Source organism: Peromyscus maniculatus, chromosome 13 (assembly GCF_049852395.1).
Source record: "Peromyscus maniculatus bairdii isolate BWxNUB_F1_BW_parent chromosome 13, HU_Pman_BW_mat_3.1, whole genome shotgun sequence".
Classification (NCBI taxonomy): domain Eukaryota; kingdom Metazoa; phylum Chordata; class Mammalia; order Rodentia; family Cricetidae; genus Peromyscus; species Peromyscus maniculatus.
In genome coordinates, this window is record NC_134864.1 from 11,061,074 (window position 1) to 11,076,693 (window position 15,620).

Genomic DNA, 15,620 nt, shown 5'->3' on the forward strand with positions numbered 1-15,620 from the left:
GACATGCATGTGCCTGATGCAGCACACAAGCATGCACACGCTAGTACTCACCTCTGTAGCCACACAGATACACACACCCCAACTTAGAGGCGAAAGCTTATAGACGCACGCACGCACACGCGCGCACACACACACACACACACACACACACACACACGCACGCACGCACGCACGCACGCACACACACACGCGCATGCACACGCACACACACGCACGCACACACACACACACGCACACACACACACACACACACGCACGCACACGCGCACACGCACACGCACGCGCACACGCACGCGCACACACACGCATCACATCTGAACACAGCCGTTGCCTGGCCTAACGTCCCTCACGCAGCAGCCCTCGTGTCTCGGGGCTCAGCCCCTTCCTGTCCCACTGTCCCATTGCTCACTGACAACACAGTCAAGCCCCGGTCAGAGCCCCATGGCCATTCACCTTCCTGTTGTCCTCTCGCTCACAGGCGACATGCAGAGCCGTGCGTCCGCCCTCCTCGGGGATGAACGTGCTCTCGGTGTAGTAGCTGCTGGGTGGGCCTGGCTCGTTGTTGAGCTTCAGACTTGAGGGCAGGAGGTCAATCTGCGGTAAACACGAGGCTTGAGACAGGTCCCGCGTGTCCCAGAGTGCCTGCCGACAGATTCTAGGTGCGGCATTATCTTCCCACAGAGCCCTCCACACACTGTTCTGAATCCTCCCAGAGCCGCTGTGACTCCCACAGCATTCAACACCCTCTAGAGGGCTGGACTCACGGGCATGCACCACCAAGCCTGTTTTTGTTATGGTGGTGGTAGTGGTGGTGGAGTTTTTGTTATGGTGGCACCAAAGAATGCTAGGAAAAGCCCCTCCCCTTTTTTGAGACAGGGTCTCCCTGTGGAACTTACTATTTAGACTAGACTGTGCTGGAACTCAACAAAGATCGGCCCACCTCTGCCTCCTGGGAAATTAAAGGCCATCGTGCCTGGCTACATCAATTCATTCTTTTTACCTGGCGTCTCCCAAGTGTGTCAACCCTGCTTCCTCCCATGGCCACTGTTGGGTGCTGATCCACGTGGCCTGCCCACACTAGGAGGGCCCATGGTCAGCAGCAGAATGATCAGAGCCTGCATGTGACTCTCTTTTTTGTCACCCTCCCCACCCCTGCCCCGCCCCACCCCACCCCCCCACCCCCCACCCCCCCACCCCCCACCCCCCGGTCAGTAGGCACAGTTGCAGATCCAAAGAGAACCACACCTTGCCGGTTCTGTAGACGTAGTCCTGGTCGGCTGCCTTGGCGTCCACGTCAGTCACCGCGTGGAGCAGCAGCTCCGTGATCATGACGCCCTCCTCCCCGGGAAGTGAGGCTGCGATGTGGAGCGGAGTCAGAGACTGCAGCTGCAGAGGGAGTGTGGCAAGGGTGAAACCCAATCTGCAGCCAGGCAGGTGAGGCCCTGGTCAGGCTTATGTCAGGGTCCTTGCTGCCTGAGCAGATGGGAGGATGCATATCTTACCGCAATCCTTTCAGGTCCCCACAACACCACTGCCTTCTCACGAGGCCAGTGGGTGCAGGACAAGGAGGCCCAGGAGGGCAGAGGCAGACAAATACCCACAATCAAAGGATGGACTGGATGGATGCTCTCAACATGCCACGTAACCCATGGCCATTCAGGGTCACAGCTGTAAATGCATGAAAATCCACTGGCTTGATCCCAGCTGGTTTTAGGCTGTCTGTCTGACACTCTCTTCTATGAGTACCACCTCCTGTCTCTGCCAGGCTCTGGTTCAGATACCACCATCTAACAGCCATATAGCTCCTAATCACCCTTCTGACTCTCCCTATGGTGTTCCTCTCTGTAGTGGATGGCTGTTCTGTCTATCATGCCCCTGGGCATGGCCTCCCTCAACCCTGGAAACCTGAGATGCACTTAGGCCTCGCTCTCTTCACTCCCTCAGGGGACTTGGATTCAGAATTGATCCAGGTACCTGGAACAGCGGTCCAGAACCTGTGTCAATTCTGTTCTGTACAGTGAATTTTTCCCCTTAATAAATCCTTTGCCCTTTAAAGAGACTCGGTGGATTTCTCGCTATACCTCTCCCCATTGTCTGAAGTTGGTCCCCGATGGACTGTCTCTGAGCTCCAGCAGCTCATGGTTGTGAAGGGCGGGGAGGACCCTGCTCTCAGAGTGAATACCAGCAATTGAGAGAGCCCAGCCAGCGCAGCCAGGCTGTGGCCAGGAAGACATGCCCCACTTGTCCCCAGCCCAGTTCCCCTCAGTATGATCTCACTCAAATAGGAAGGTGTCCCTGAATAAAAGCACCTCGAGAACCCCCTGAAGGTGGGGGTGTAATTAGCCTGGGAAGCAGAAAAAGCCCACAGTAAGCGGCTGTGATGAGGCAGGGGAATAGTCCAACAGTCAGAAGGTGGCCAGGTAACATTAGTTCTACATGGCACATGACCTGGGGCACACCCCTGCGGCTGCTGACTCAGGCATGGGGTCTCCACAGCCCAACAGCAGCCAGGTGCTCTGGAATGTTAGCTGAAGGTGTGTTACATTTGTTTATACTGTGGAACATTTGTTTAATGATGCAAAGATGTGTTACTTTGCCTGTCTAAAACACCCGATTGGTCTAACAAAGAGGTGAACAGCCAATAGCTGGGCAGGAGAGAGAAATAGGTGGGGCTGGCGGACAGAGAGAATAAATAAGAGGACAAATCTAGAGAAGAGGATGGGGGGGGGAGGCGAGGAGGATGCCAGGGGCCAGCCACCCAGCCACCCAGCCAGCTACAAAGTAAGAAGGAAAGAAAGATATCTAGAATAAAGAAAGGTAAAAAGCCCAAAGGCAAATGTAGTTAAAGAGAAATGAGATATTTTAAGTTAGAAGAGCTGGCTAGAAACAAGCCAAGCTAAGGCCAGGCATTCATAAGTAAGAATAAGTCTCCATGTATTTCTTTATTTGGCCACTGGGTAGTGAGCCCCCAAAGAGTTAAAAAAAAAAAAAAAAAAAAAAAAACTACAACCGGGCCTTACCCCTACAGCCAGTACCCACAACCGACAGCCAGCAGCCCCAGCACATCGTCAGTGACTACTGACACAGAGGAGGGTAGGTGCCATCACCGGCACACATGAGTGGATACAGCAGAGAGCGCAGTTTCCTGCTGATGTGGATCCCAGGAGATCACATCGACAGCCAACTGAGGTTCTCCAACGTTTCAGACTTAGCCACTGAGGCAAGTGACAGAAGAGACACAGGTGGAGGGAAGGTCAGGAGAGGAGGAAGCTGTGTGGGCAGCCCAAATAAGGGGCGAGGGGGGGAGAGAAACCAGGCTGCTCCTCTCTCCCCAGTTAGCAAACACATGAGAGCCAGTGGTGAGCCCCAGAACAGCAGAGAGACGAGGACGGAAAGATTCGCTCACGCGATGAGCCAAGGAACATCCAGCACCCCAAACAAGAAGACCCGCTGCAGAAGGAGCCAGGGCCTCTCACAGCAATGCACAAGTGGTCCACCCTTCTCACTAGACGACAGAAGTTCTGTGCTGAGACATGCTGAGATGAGATGCCATGCATACAATGATAGAGGCATGGCGCGAGCGACTCCTGCTAGCTCCTGCTAGCGGACTAAACTCCCACAGTGGTCTTGCTCACCCTCTGTCCATAGCGTGGCCTCAGCAAACCCTAATAGGGGCTGCTTCCAGGTTCTTGGGAACTGGGTGGAGATGTGGCTCAGTTGGTAGAATGTTAGTCTAGCATACTCAGAGCCCGGGGCTCCATCCTCAGCACCCTATAAACTGGCCACGGTGGTGCGTGCGCCGGCAGTCACATGACTGGAGAAATAAAAGCAAGATCAAAAAAATCAAATTCAGGACTGGAGAGATGGCGCCATGGTTAAGAGCACTTGTTGCTCTTGCAGAGGACCCAGGTTGGGTTCCCAGCACCCATATAAGCTGCTCACAACAGTTTTGGAACTCCAGTTCCAGAGAATGCAATGCCTTCCTCTGGCTTCCATGAATACCGCATGTATGTGGTACATATACATGTGGTACACTATATGTGGTACATACATGCAGGCAAGCACTCATACACGTAAAATAAATGTTTTTTTTTAATGCAAAGTCATCCTCAGCTACATAAGGAGTTCCAGGCCATATATAAAACCCCATCTCAAAAGAAAAGTCCTCAGATAATTCGGAACCCAGAATGCTGTTCAAGGGGGTGAAGAAAAAGGATTCCCAGGGATACTGCAATTCTTTCCTGCTACTGATGTTCTCTGCTAGAGAACCAGCCAGGATCTGAAGGACACAAGGAATCCAGGAGGGACTTACAGGTGCAAAATCCAATGCAGAGCAAAACCCTAAAATGTATTAGCAGGAGGGATCATGCTGGTAGCTGATGCCAGGAATGTACCCGTGTGGCGGGAGAGGGTGGCAAAATACAGAATCTGAGGTTCTCCAGCTAGTCTCAATGGGATTTTCTCATCGGCTTTATTTGCAGTCTGTGTAGTGTTAAGGCATTCCATCTCTGGGGACCAAAACTGTTCTTCACTCCAGGTGTCAGCCTTGGGAAAGTGTGGCCCTTAGAGATGCTCTATGCTCAGGTTGCTGACAGCAGTATTTACACTCAGCAGGTCTTTGGAAGTCCTGACCATTCTGCATGTGACTGCTCTGTTGCCACTGATGTCCCCATGCCCAGGTCTCCAAGGAGCCTCAGCTGTGTGCTGGGGGACGAACAGTCTCCACACCCCTAACAGCAAAATGGGTAGTGTTTGGGCGCTCCGTCGTATAAGGAGGCACTGGCAGCTTTAAATGCACAAATTCTGTCTTTGAAAATGGAAGTGATCCCCAGAGGTTCTAGTGTTAAAGAGACTTGGTCCCCTGGGTGGCTTTACTGGAAGGGGGTGGAACCTTTCAGAAATGGGGCCTGGCAGTGGGTCTCAGGGCACTGAGGACATGCCCTGGAAGAGGCTAGCAAGGCCTCAGCCTACCCTCTCTCCATTTTGCTTCCAGGGTTTTGGTATAAGCAGTTTGCTTTAACATGTACTCCCTCACACAGCACTAGCCTCGGGCCCCAAGCTGCAGAATTCTGTACAGGATCTCTAAACCCATGAACCTTTCTGCCTTAACAGTTAACTGCACTAGAGACTTCATTCCTATCACCGAAAGTTGCTAACACAATGAGCAAATGTTCTATCTGACCCAAAACGGAAGAAATGCAAAATTAAACCTCAGAGGTGCCACCTTCCGCCCATGGAAGTGCAAGGATTGTGAGCGTCCAGGCTGTGAGAAACAGTGGGCTCTTGCCACATGAGGCCAAACTGCAGATACACAGTGAGCAAGATCACCATGGGGAGCTTCATCTTCTGGCAGTAGCTGCATGTACCATGTCTCCATCAATGTATTCATGGTCCCTCAACTTAGCACATGTTCACAACTATATTAATGAAGAGCCAGGCATGATGGCTCACCCCTACAACTCTGAAATCAGGGAGGTTCAGGCTGGAGGATCAGGAGTCCAGAGCCTCCTTGGCCACACAGGAAATCTGAGGCTAGTCTAGACTACATGTGACCCTGTCTTAAAACCAGAACAACCCCCCCCCATCCCCACCCACTCCTCCTCCTTTCTCTTCAGAAAAGGGCAGGCCTCCCATGTCTATCAGTCAGCCAGGGTATATCAAGCTACAGTAAGATGAGGCACCTCCTCTCCTATTAAGGCTAGATGAGGCAACCCAGTACGAGGAAAGGTCCCCAAAACAGATAACAGAGTCAGAGACAGCCCCTGATGCCACTGTTAGGAGCCCCACAAGAAGACCAGGCTACACAACTGTAATATGTGTGCAGAGGGCAGTCAAACCCCACAGAACCAACTAGCTTGGGTTCATAGGGGCTCACAGAGACCTAACTGCTAACCAGAGGGCTTGCCTGGGAACTGGCCTAGGCTCTCTGAAAAGTTATTTTTCAACACAACCTCCTTAGCTGGATGCGCTGATCCATGACTGTGATCACAGCTACCTGGGAGGCTGAGGCAGGATGATCACAAGGTAAGAGCCAGTTCCACCACACATCCAGTCTGAGGCCAGCCGGGGCTGCACGATACTCTGTCTCAAATACTAAAGGCAAGATGATAATAATACAGGAAAGTGTATACAGTGTGAAGTCACCCAGAGAGAAGAGGAGGAGGGAGCCAAAGCCTTGTGTCCACCCAGGCACTGTGCCGTGGGCTTGAATCTTCAAGTTCTTGAGGCAAGAGCTTTGGTTTTTGTTTCTGTTTCTTGTTTTGTGTTTTTCAAGTTTTAGGACAAACTATTCTAACCACATGAACTAAGCTGAGGCTGCTTTTAACTTTTTCTTCCCCAACTGTGTATGACTGTTCTGTCCTCGGGCAACCTACCCAGGTTCCTCTCTGACTTGCTGAGGTCTGAACCACAGAGTTCAGACAAGAGAACAAAACAGTGATCGTCTTTACCCCGTCTCATAGGGCAGCCCAACGAGGGACCCTGGGGTCAGATTGGAACTGCGCGGGAGACCTAGCCTCACTTTGACCCGCTTCCTAGGGCACAAAGCCTTGGTGACTTCCAGCGACATTGGGAGTTGAGGTAGTATAGGTTCTGTGCTGAGGAAGGTGCTTCCAGAGTTGTGGCCTGGGGAAGGCTGGAAGGACCGGGTAGGGCTGCAAGGCCGCCACTGCTCAGGTGGACTGGATATGAGCAACAGACGGAGCCCGGAAAGCCAAGTGTCCACCGACAAACTCCGTGGCAGCTCCGAGTTCTCACCCTCGGAGTTCCAGCACTGCCCACAGGTTCATGTATCAAGAGCAACACACTTGTCAAACACATTCCCCAAGAGGTGAGCCCTGTTCAGCATGGGCAGTAGCTGGTGCCTGGCAGTGCTGTCCAGACCAAGGGCTTCCAGTGTGGGCAGTGCTGTCCAGACCAAGGGCTTCCAGTGTGGACAGTGCTCAGCCTGCAGGAGGGGCCAGAATAAGCGAGGCAGAAGGGACACAGGGCATGGGCAAAGGGAGCCACAGAAACAGGTACGGGGGCAGGAAGCCCAGGTTAGTTTTCAGCTGGCTGGATTTGCTGGGCTAAAGAGCTTCAGGGACAGTTTGCTTCAGTTCCTCCTGTCTCTCCATGAAGCTGATGCCACTGTGAAAGAGGGTAGGTCTGGCCCTTGCTTCCCCTCACAACTCTCATCCTGCTTTGTTTCACACACAGGGAAGGGAATGCATTAGAAAACTACACACATCGGGCTGGAGAGATGGCTCGGCGGTTAAGAGCACTGGCTGCTCTTCCAAAGGTCCTGAGTTCAATTCCCGGCAACCACATGGTGGCTCACAACCATCTATACTGAGATCTGGTGCCCTCTTCTGGCCTGCAGGCATGCATGCAGGCAGAACACTGTATATGTAATAAATAAATAAATCTTAAAAAAAAATAATACTTTCCTTAAAAAAAAAAAAAAGAAAGAAAGAAAACTACACACATCATGGCGCACTGTGAGAAATAACACCCCTTCATAACTGTATCTAATGACCCCGTGAAACTTCGGTTCGAGGCCACCTTCCTCCTATGATGTCACCAATGCCTCACGGACCAGGTGTTTATAGGCAGGGTGGGCCTGAGAAGCTGTGGGCGTTTGTGAAGGAGGACCTGGGAGTCTGTGGGTGTCCCACATCCATCGTGCCGCAGAGGCCCCTCTGGCCACTGACACCTACCTGTGGAGGATACTGAATATCAGTCCGGGCCCCGCTCTCCAGCAACAGCCTCACCCCATCCACATCCCCAGCCTTCACGGCAAAAAACAGGGCCTGCATGGGCACTTGACACAGGTTGGGATCAGCACCTCGACGCAGCAGCAACTTGATGGTCAGCCAGCGGTTTCTACGTCTGTAGGTACCAGAAGGACAGTGTCACAAGATGGAAGGAATGGACAGGGTGGTTGTCATTCCTATGATCTGGACAGGATCCTCCACACAAGGGACAAGGGGTGCTGACAACATAGACACACCGCACCCCAGTATCCAGCCTTTCTTGAAAATACCCAAGGTCAGCCCTTCCAAGGCCCTGGGAGGCTCAGAAACATAGTTAGCATCAGACCTCCCTGTGTGGGCCACCCGAGCCAACCTCAGCTGTGGTCCTGCCAGGCTTCAGTCCAGCATGGGTCCCTTAACCTCACTGAGATTTGTCATGAGATGGGGACTGGCCCCTACTGGGGTGGGTACCAGACAGTGAGGTGGATGTACACACACACACACACACACACACACACACACACACACACACACACACCACTGCCCGTGTGCTGAAAATGCAGCCCCACCACAGTGCCAGTGCCCTTGCAAGGATGCTGTCCTAGTGAGGGTTCCTTTCAGTGTGCTAAAACACAATGACAAAAAGCAATTTGGAGAGGAAAGGGTTTCTGTTAGCTTACACTTCCAGGTAACAGTCCATCATTGAGGGAAGCAAGGGCAGGAACTCAAGCATGGCAGGAACCTAGAGGCAGGAGCTGATGCAGAGGCCATGGAGGGGTGCTGCTTACTGGCTTACTCCTCATAGCTTGCTCAGCCTGCTTTCTTATGCAGCCTAGGACCACCAGCTCAGGGATGACACAGCCCACAATGATCTGGGCCCTTTCACATTAACCATCAGTCAAGAAAACACACCACAGGTTTGCCCACCGTCCAATCCGGTGGGGCACTGCCTTAGTTTGAGCTTCCCTCTTCCCAAATGACTCTAGCTTGTGTCAAGTTGATATGAAACGAGTCATCACAGATCCCCAGACAACAGGGCATAGTCTCCAGAGACAGCCGTTAGTGGTGGTGCAGGGCCGTGATGGGCACCCACTGAACACATGACTTACCCTGGAAGCGGCCCTCCACCCCCACCACAGAGTTATCAGTGACTCACTCAGCCATGGTCTGTGCCATTTTCCTCACAGTCCCTTTGTCTGAACAGGAGGGGATGTTTAGCAATGAGCTATAAGCCTGGGCACTCTTCTCCAGGATGTCCTTCGAGACATGGATAGAGTAGTTTCGCATGCACACGTTAGAATCAAAGTTTGTGTCAACGCTGTACATGGTGCTGGCATCCACATTTTCTGCTGTGTCCTCTGTTTTTTTCTCTATGTCACTGCTGGGACTCTTCACGGAGGGGGTGTCTCGCTTGTGAGCCACATTGCTCTTCCAGATGATGGAATCTCGAGATTGTACAGGACCCAGGACCAGGGCATCATCCAGGCTGCTTGAGAGGGGTGGCGATGACTTATAGTCCTCTCCAAGTGGGGTGGGCATGCCCAAATCATAGAAATAATCCATGTTTTGCTCTCCAAACAAGAATGAAATTTTGTGGGTGATAAAGGGTTTGGAAGGTTCCTATGGCAAGCACCAAAAAGGTCTCATTAGAGGAAGGAACTAAGGTTCTCCTCTCCACAGCAGCCCCAGGAAGAACCGGAGTGGTGGCTTGAGACTTCTTCCACAGTCTACACACCCTCGCAGGGTCAGGGACAACTCTGAAGTCACTGCCCAGAACTAGAAGTAAGCAGCCACTGCTCAGGGCTCACAACACTACCTGTGCCTCCTAAGTTGACAGAACATGACCTGCCTAGAAGCAAGCATCGCTGTGCAAGCCGAGGATAGCTCTCCTTCTACATACTGATTTCCCACGGGGCAGGGCTGGTACTAGATACTTGATGCTAAATAAAACTACATCGTTACAATTAATTTCACTACTTTCTCACCACTCAAAAATTCTCATTATACACTCGTGTTTCAGCTTAAATTATATTTCTGCCCCATGGTGCTGCTCCCCATCTCTCTCCTCAGGCACCTGAACTCTCAAAGAGAAGTTCCTAGACTGATGGCTACCACACACCTAGGAATCTGTTAGAAATGCAGATTCCCTGGCCCTTCCCTAGCCATACTATCAAGAAGGTCCCCCTTTCCAGCATGTTGCTGGGGGAGGTCTCAGGACCCCAGGCTGCTATGCATGTGGCTCATGGGGAGCACACACCCCTTAGTACATGTGGCATGGCTCAGGATGCCTTTGGGAGTTCCCAGGCTCTCTCTTCTGACCCCTCCCTCACTAGACGTCTCTTTCCATTTGCCATATCTGGGCCTGGTTCACACATCAGGGAGGTGGCTGTGGACATTTAGGTAAATGGGAGGCGTGGCAGATGATGAGGGTGTGGTGGCCAACAGGGGCTGACCTGGGGCAGGGTCCTCTCAGCGACGTTGGGCTGGAAGAATTTGCTGGGGTAATAGTGGAGGAAGCACATGTTGAGGGGCGAGAGGCCCTCATCCGAGAGCTTGTTCACATCAGCCCCGTAATCCAGGAGAAGGTTGACAATGTCACGGTGAGAATTGACCTAGAGAGTGACAAGGCCAGACTTGTGAATACAGGAGCGGGACATGAGGAGGACCACCCGGCATCCATGCTGCCCCCATAAGGCTGCACCGTAGCAGGACACTTGGCCTTGGGGAAAAGGACTTACCGCGGCAGCAGCAAGCACAGTGTAGCCCTTGGAGTCGGCCACGTCAGCACAGGCAAGATTGTCCCTCAGGATTCCAAAAATCCAGTTATAGTCCCCTTCCTCAGCCTTCAGGATCATCTCCCTGGAAATATCCTCCTTAGGGCCGGTGGGCCCAAAGCAGCTGCGGTTGCCCTCCAGGATGGCAGCTATGTTCCAGCTGGTATGAGCACTCTTGTTCCTGGCAACACAAACAGGCTTCATTGGCATTAGACTGGAATCTGGATCACCCAATACTTTCCACAAGAAAGAGCCCAAGCAGGGGGCTGGGAGGAAGCTGCCTTCCTCTACCCCTCACTCTTCTGATCCCTCAGAATTCCCCTTCCTGCCTTGGGTGCTCCATTCCCTCAGTGTCCATCACTTCTTTTTCACCCTGAGCCCTAATGGCTGCACTGCTTGCCAGTTACAATCAGGATGGAGTACCCAGTGAGGGAGACATGTGATCTAGAGGTAACATGCCCATGCTAGGTCTGCCCCAGCAAGAACTGCAGCCTTGTACGTCTGGCTCCTTGGAATCACTACAGTTTTACGGGGAAATATGCTCTCAATGCAGGACCATGAGTGAGCAGAAAGCTGGCATACACGTGGCTCCAGTGTCGGAGCCTAGCAAACACATCCCACCTTCTGCTCATTTGCTTTCTGCTAGAGTAGAGAATTTCAGTGTCCCATGGCCACACTGAATCTTCCTATGTGCACAGAACACAATTCACAATCAAGAACCCATGGATTTTATTCACTCAATAGTTGTCAGTGTTTATCAGTTGATGGTTACACAATGGATGGATGGCAAAGGTAGATGGATGGGTGGATGGGTGGATGAGTGGATAGATGGATGGATGGATGGATGGATGGATGGATGGATGGATGGATGGATGGATGGATGTGTGGATGGGTGGATGGGTGGATGGGTAGATGGGTGGATGGGTGGGTGAATAGATAGATGGGTATGTGGATAGATGGATGGGTGGGTGGGTGGGTGGGTGGACAAAAGAATGGGTGGGTGGGTGGATAGATGGATGGGTAGGTGGGTGAATAGATGGATGGGTGGGTGGATGGGTGGATGGGTTAATGGATGAATGAATGGATGGATATATGGATGGATGGATGGATGGATGGATGGATGGATGGATGGATGGATGGATGGATGGATGGGTGGATGGATGGTGTGTGAGTGGATGAATGGAGTAAATAGATACATGTATGAATGAACATAGTAAGTGGATGGATAGATAGGTGCATTGGTGAATGCATGGATGGAATGGGCAGGAAGATGGATATGGGGATGAAGATGGAGTGGAAAAAAGTGGATTGAATCAATAGAAGGGCAGATAGATAGGTGGGTAGATGTAAGAGTGGTAAAAGGATGGATGAGTGGGTGGGTGAATTAATCAGTGGAGTGGGTGTGTAGGTGGATGGACAGAAGGAAGAATAGATGGATGGGTAGATGGATTGGAAGTAGTTATGTGAGCCCATCAAATGCATTCTAAAATATTCACTGATATCTGATGGCAACGTTTAAGGATGTAAGAATAGTAGAAGGTACTTGAATATTTTAACTTTTAAGGTAAACAGTTTTCCCTGGGTGGATGCTGACTTTCCCCAGGCTGTGGTGATAGAGGGTATCTTCAGAGACAGCAGAGCAGTGCCAGTGTTCATGGCTTTCCTTGCAAAGGCCAGAGGTCTAATCAGTTTGCAGCCCCCATCCCTCCCCCGAATCCAACCCTTGGTTCTCTGCCAGACCCTTCATTAACAAAGGATAGTAATAGTGATCTCTTCTATTATGTTAGTGCGTAGCAACTTCACTCACAGAGCCTCTAATGGCAGGCAGGAACCTGGCCTTAAAGTGCCCAGGCTCTGGCTTACAGAAGAGGGAATGTACACAGGTCCGAAAGCCAAGGTTTGCCCTCAGGGGTCTGCTCAGGAGTTTATCCTAAGCCACATCCCCTTCAGGGGTCCGCCCCTGCTCTGGGACTGCAGCAGCTGCTCACTGATGAGCTATTCCTGGACACTCCTCCCCCAGAGAGTGGGCTAATGGAAGCCAGGAGTCCCTGCTCCCCTACACGGTCACAGGTGCCTCACAGCTCTACCTGGCTCCCTACCCTCAGGGTACCTGTCTAGTCTCACAGCACAGTGGGGGCTGTTTGAGTCACTGAAGCAAATGCTGTGCTCACGTTCATTCAACAAGAAACGCAGAGAGGTACTAGGGCCCTTAGCCGCAGCCCAGCAAAGGGGAACATCAGAACCCTTCCCAAAGGGGACCCCTATTCAATGAAAGGACAGGACGGGGAGAAAGACCAGGCTGGTCACCTGAACTTGTAAGTTTGCTTCTGGATTTTGACCAACAAAGGAGTCTCATTTGTTATAAGCCAGGGTTCTTCATCCTCAATGAATGGAGGGATCTCATTCATGAAGATGCGGTCATCCAGCTCTCTGCGCAGGGAGCCTGTCATGGGCAGGTGGTCATTGTCAGTCGAATAGACATGCATCTCTGGAGGCAGCGTTAGGTCATCATTCAGGAGAAACCGTTTATATTCATAGAAGAAAGGGTCCTGCTCCTCAGGAAGACTCCACTCCGCCTTCTCCTCATCTGAGAGACTGATTCTCCCCCTTGAGCTTGTGAGGAAGTCTAAGAATTCTGGATAGTTCAGCAAGGAGAAGCTGTTGGGAACCTCTGTCCCCAGCTTAAGGAGGTGCTCACGGAACCACAGTCCAACATCCTGACTGCCATCTGGGTAGGTCTCAATGCCTGGTCCGAACCGTAGGTCCTCTTTATACAATCCCTATAGGGGAAGCCCACAGGGCCAAGAGAGACACTCAGTTGAGCTTTCTACTTAGTTGCAGTTTCATAAAATCAGCAAAAGAAAATACCCTCCTACTCATTCACTACACACACACACACACACACACACACACACACACACACACACACACACACACACTGAGGTATGAAGTGTGCTGGGCACTAGGACAGAACAAGGCCATCATGTTCAGACAGAATGTAGGTGCATGGAGAGGGTGCTGTGGCCAAGCTGGAAGACCAAGGGCCAGGCTAGGAGTGGCCTCTCTAAGGCAAGGACACGACAAAGGGCTACAAGCTGAAGCTGTGAGGGAGACGTGTGGGTGTGTTCACTCCCAAGAGACTTCTGCAGGCCTCAAGTCAGCTACTAGTCAGGCAATGTTATCTACAAGCTTCTATGCTTAGGAGGACAGAGAAACCGCAACTTGTGATATTGCACTCACTGAACATCAAAGTCTTATTATTTATTTACTTCGGATAAGGTCCTTCAGAGATGCTTGTTAGGAACGAGCCCCATTCCATCTGTCACTCTGATTCACTCCAGAGTAGAGAAGAGGAGGAGGGAGGAAGAGGACAGGACGAGGAAGAGAAGAGGAATTGCTCTTTGCTTTCCATGACCCCAAGGGAGAGTGCAGTTTCTAGGCTGTTCTAAATGCTTCCATCACTACCCGCCTTGGGTGTGCAGAGAAGAAAGGATCTCAGACAAGGACACAGTGAGCAGTGGTGTGGTGCAGGGGTCAACGTAAAGTCCCGCCTTCCCACAAGACGGGCCCCTTCTAAAGTAGTGTTAAAAGATGTCTGGAGGTCACGGGGAAGTCAAAGGTCAAAGCCATAGGCCTAAAATACGGGAACAATGGCGGCCATGCCCTCATCCACCATAAGACAATCTCATCTCAGCTTCCTGGCTTCAGTCTGAGGTGGGCATAGGTGATGTGAAGGTCCGTAGCCTGACAGAGTGGACTGTGAGAAAGAGGAGTGCAGTGTCTGAGGGTGGCTTCACTCTATGGGGGGTTGCATGGGGCAGGCGGCAGACACATTTCCAGAAGACCCTGCGAGGGGCTGAGGTGGTGGCGTGGGACATAGTGAGGAGCCCGGTGGTCTGCAGGCCCGATGGGCCCAGCAGAGAGGCAGCACCCTAATCTGGAAAGCTCAGCTTGGGTAGCAACTATGAGAGCAAGTGGGTCAGAAGAGACCCTAGGGAGCCAAGCAAGGCAAGGGCCAGAGGAAAGAGGCGCCCCAGGGGAAAGAAGCTGCCGCATGTGTGCGTGGAGTCCACAGTGCCTGTGTTCGAGACCCAGCAGCTTCCTGATAGCAAACAACTCAAGAAGATCATCCGAACACCAGCAGAGCCACACAGGCTGCGTCCTCAGGACAAAACAGACTTGTATTCCCAGCTACTCCAGTGTGAGACACGGAGACTACAAATCCAAGGCCAAGCTGGATTGCAGGTGAGTTCAAGGTCAGCCTGGGTGACTAGGGAAGACCCTCTCTCCAAATAAAAGCTAAAAAGAGGGCTGGGGGTGTGGCTCTCTGGCACAACACTGCCTAGTGTGCACAAATCCCTAGGTTTAACCTTAATTGCACTAAACATATTCTTCAAAAGACACCCCAGTGCTGAGGGATATTTTTAAATCGAATCACTGATAAATACTCATATGGCAGAATTAGCATAGAGAGCATTCTAACTGTAATAACATAAATAACCCCATTAATATCACTAACTAAACATGTAAACAGACAATTCACCCCAAAAGATATACAGACAACAAGCAGGAATGAGACAGAATCAGCATCGCCTGCCATCGATGTGCTCCCAGCCACACCACAAGGAGATGTCACAATGTGCCCACAAGAATACTAATGTCAAAAAGATGGACTGACAGCGTGGAGTCACTGGAGCATTTACTGATGGCTGAAATGGCCTGACCACTTTGCAAAGCACTTTGGAGGGTTCTTAGAAAAATAATTGCACACTTACCGTTGTAACTAGCATTCTCACTCTTAGGTATTTGTGCAAGTGAGAACAAACGTGTGTGTCTACATGAAGTCTGAGAGGTAGCTGTTCTTAGCAATTGCCTCTCAGTTCAAAGTAACCAAAATGCAACATCTATTGGTGAATTAAAAGGAAGCAAGCAAGCAAGCATCAACAGCAACACCAAAACCAAGAGATAGCCACACAGTGAAATACTTATCTACAATAAAACTAAGTGGAACACAGAAACATGTGAGTCTGAAAAGAATCATGCCCTAAACAAAAGAAAGCAGACAGGAAGGAAGTACTACACACAGCATGATTCCATTTATAAGAGTGTAAAG

At 51.3% G+C, this 15,620-nt stretch overlaps 1 protein-coding gene across 13 annotated transcripts in view; it reads right to left on the reverse strand.

The window, feature by feature from the left end:
• Positions 1-15,620, reverse strand: part of Ankmy1 (ankyrin repeat and MYND domain containing 1) — a 52,428-nt gene that overhangs the window by 24,487 nt on the left and 12,321 nt on the right. For all 13 annotated transcript variants that reach the window (XM_016007978.3, XM_016007975.3, XM_016007980.3 and 10 more), the window contains exons 5-11: positions 12,815-13,287; positions 10,472-10,688; positions 10,187-10,345; positions 8,890-9,353; positions 7,698-7,869; positions 1,246-1,386; positions 454-594 (exon numbers count right to left, since the gene is read on the reverse strand). In XM_016007978.3, coding sequence (XP_015863464.1) covers positions 454-594; positions 1,246-1,386; positions 7,698-7,869; positions 8,890-9,353; positions 10,187-10,345; positions 10,472-10,688; positions 12,815-13,287 — 1,767 coding nt within the window. The remainder of the gene's footprint in view (positions 1-453; positions 595-1,245; positions 1,387-7,697; positions 7,870-8,889; positions 9,354-10,186; positions 10,346-10,471; positions 10,689-12,814; positions 13,288-15,620) is intronic.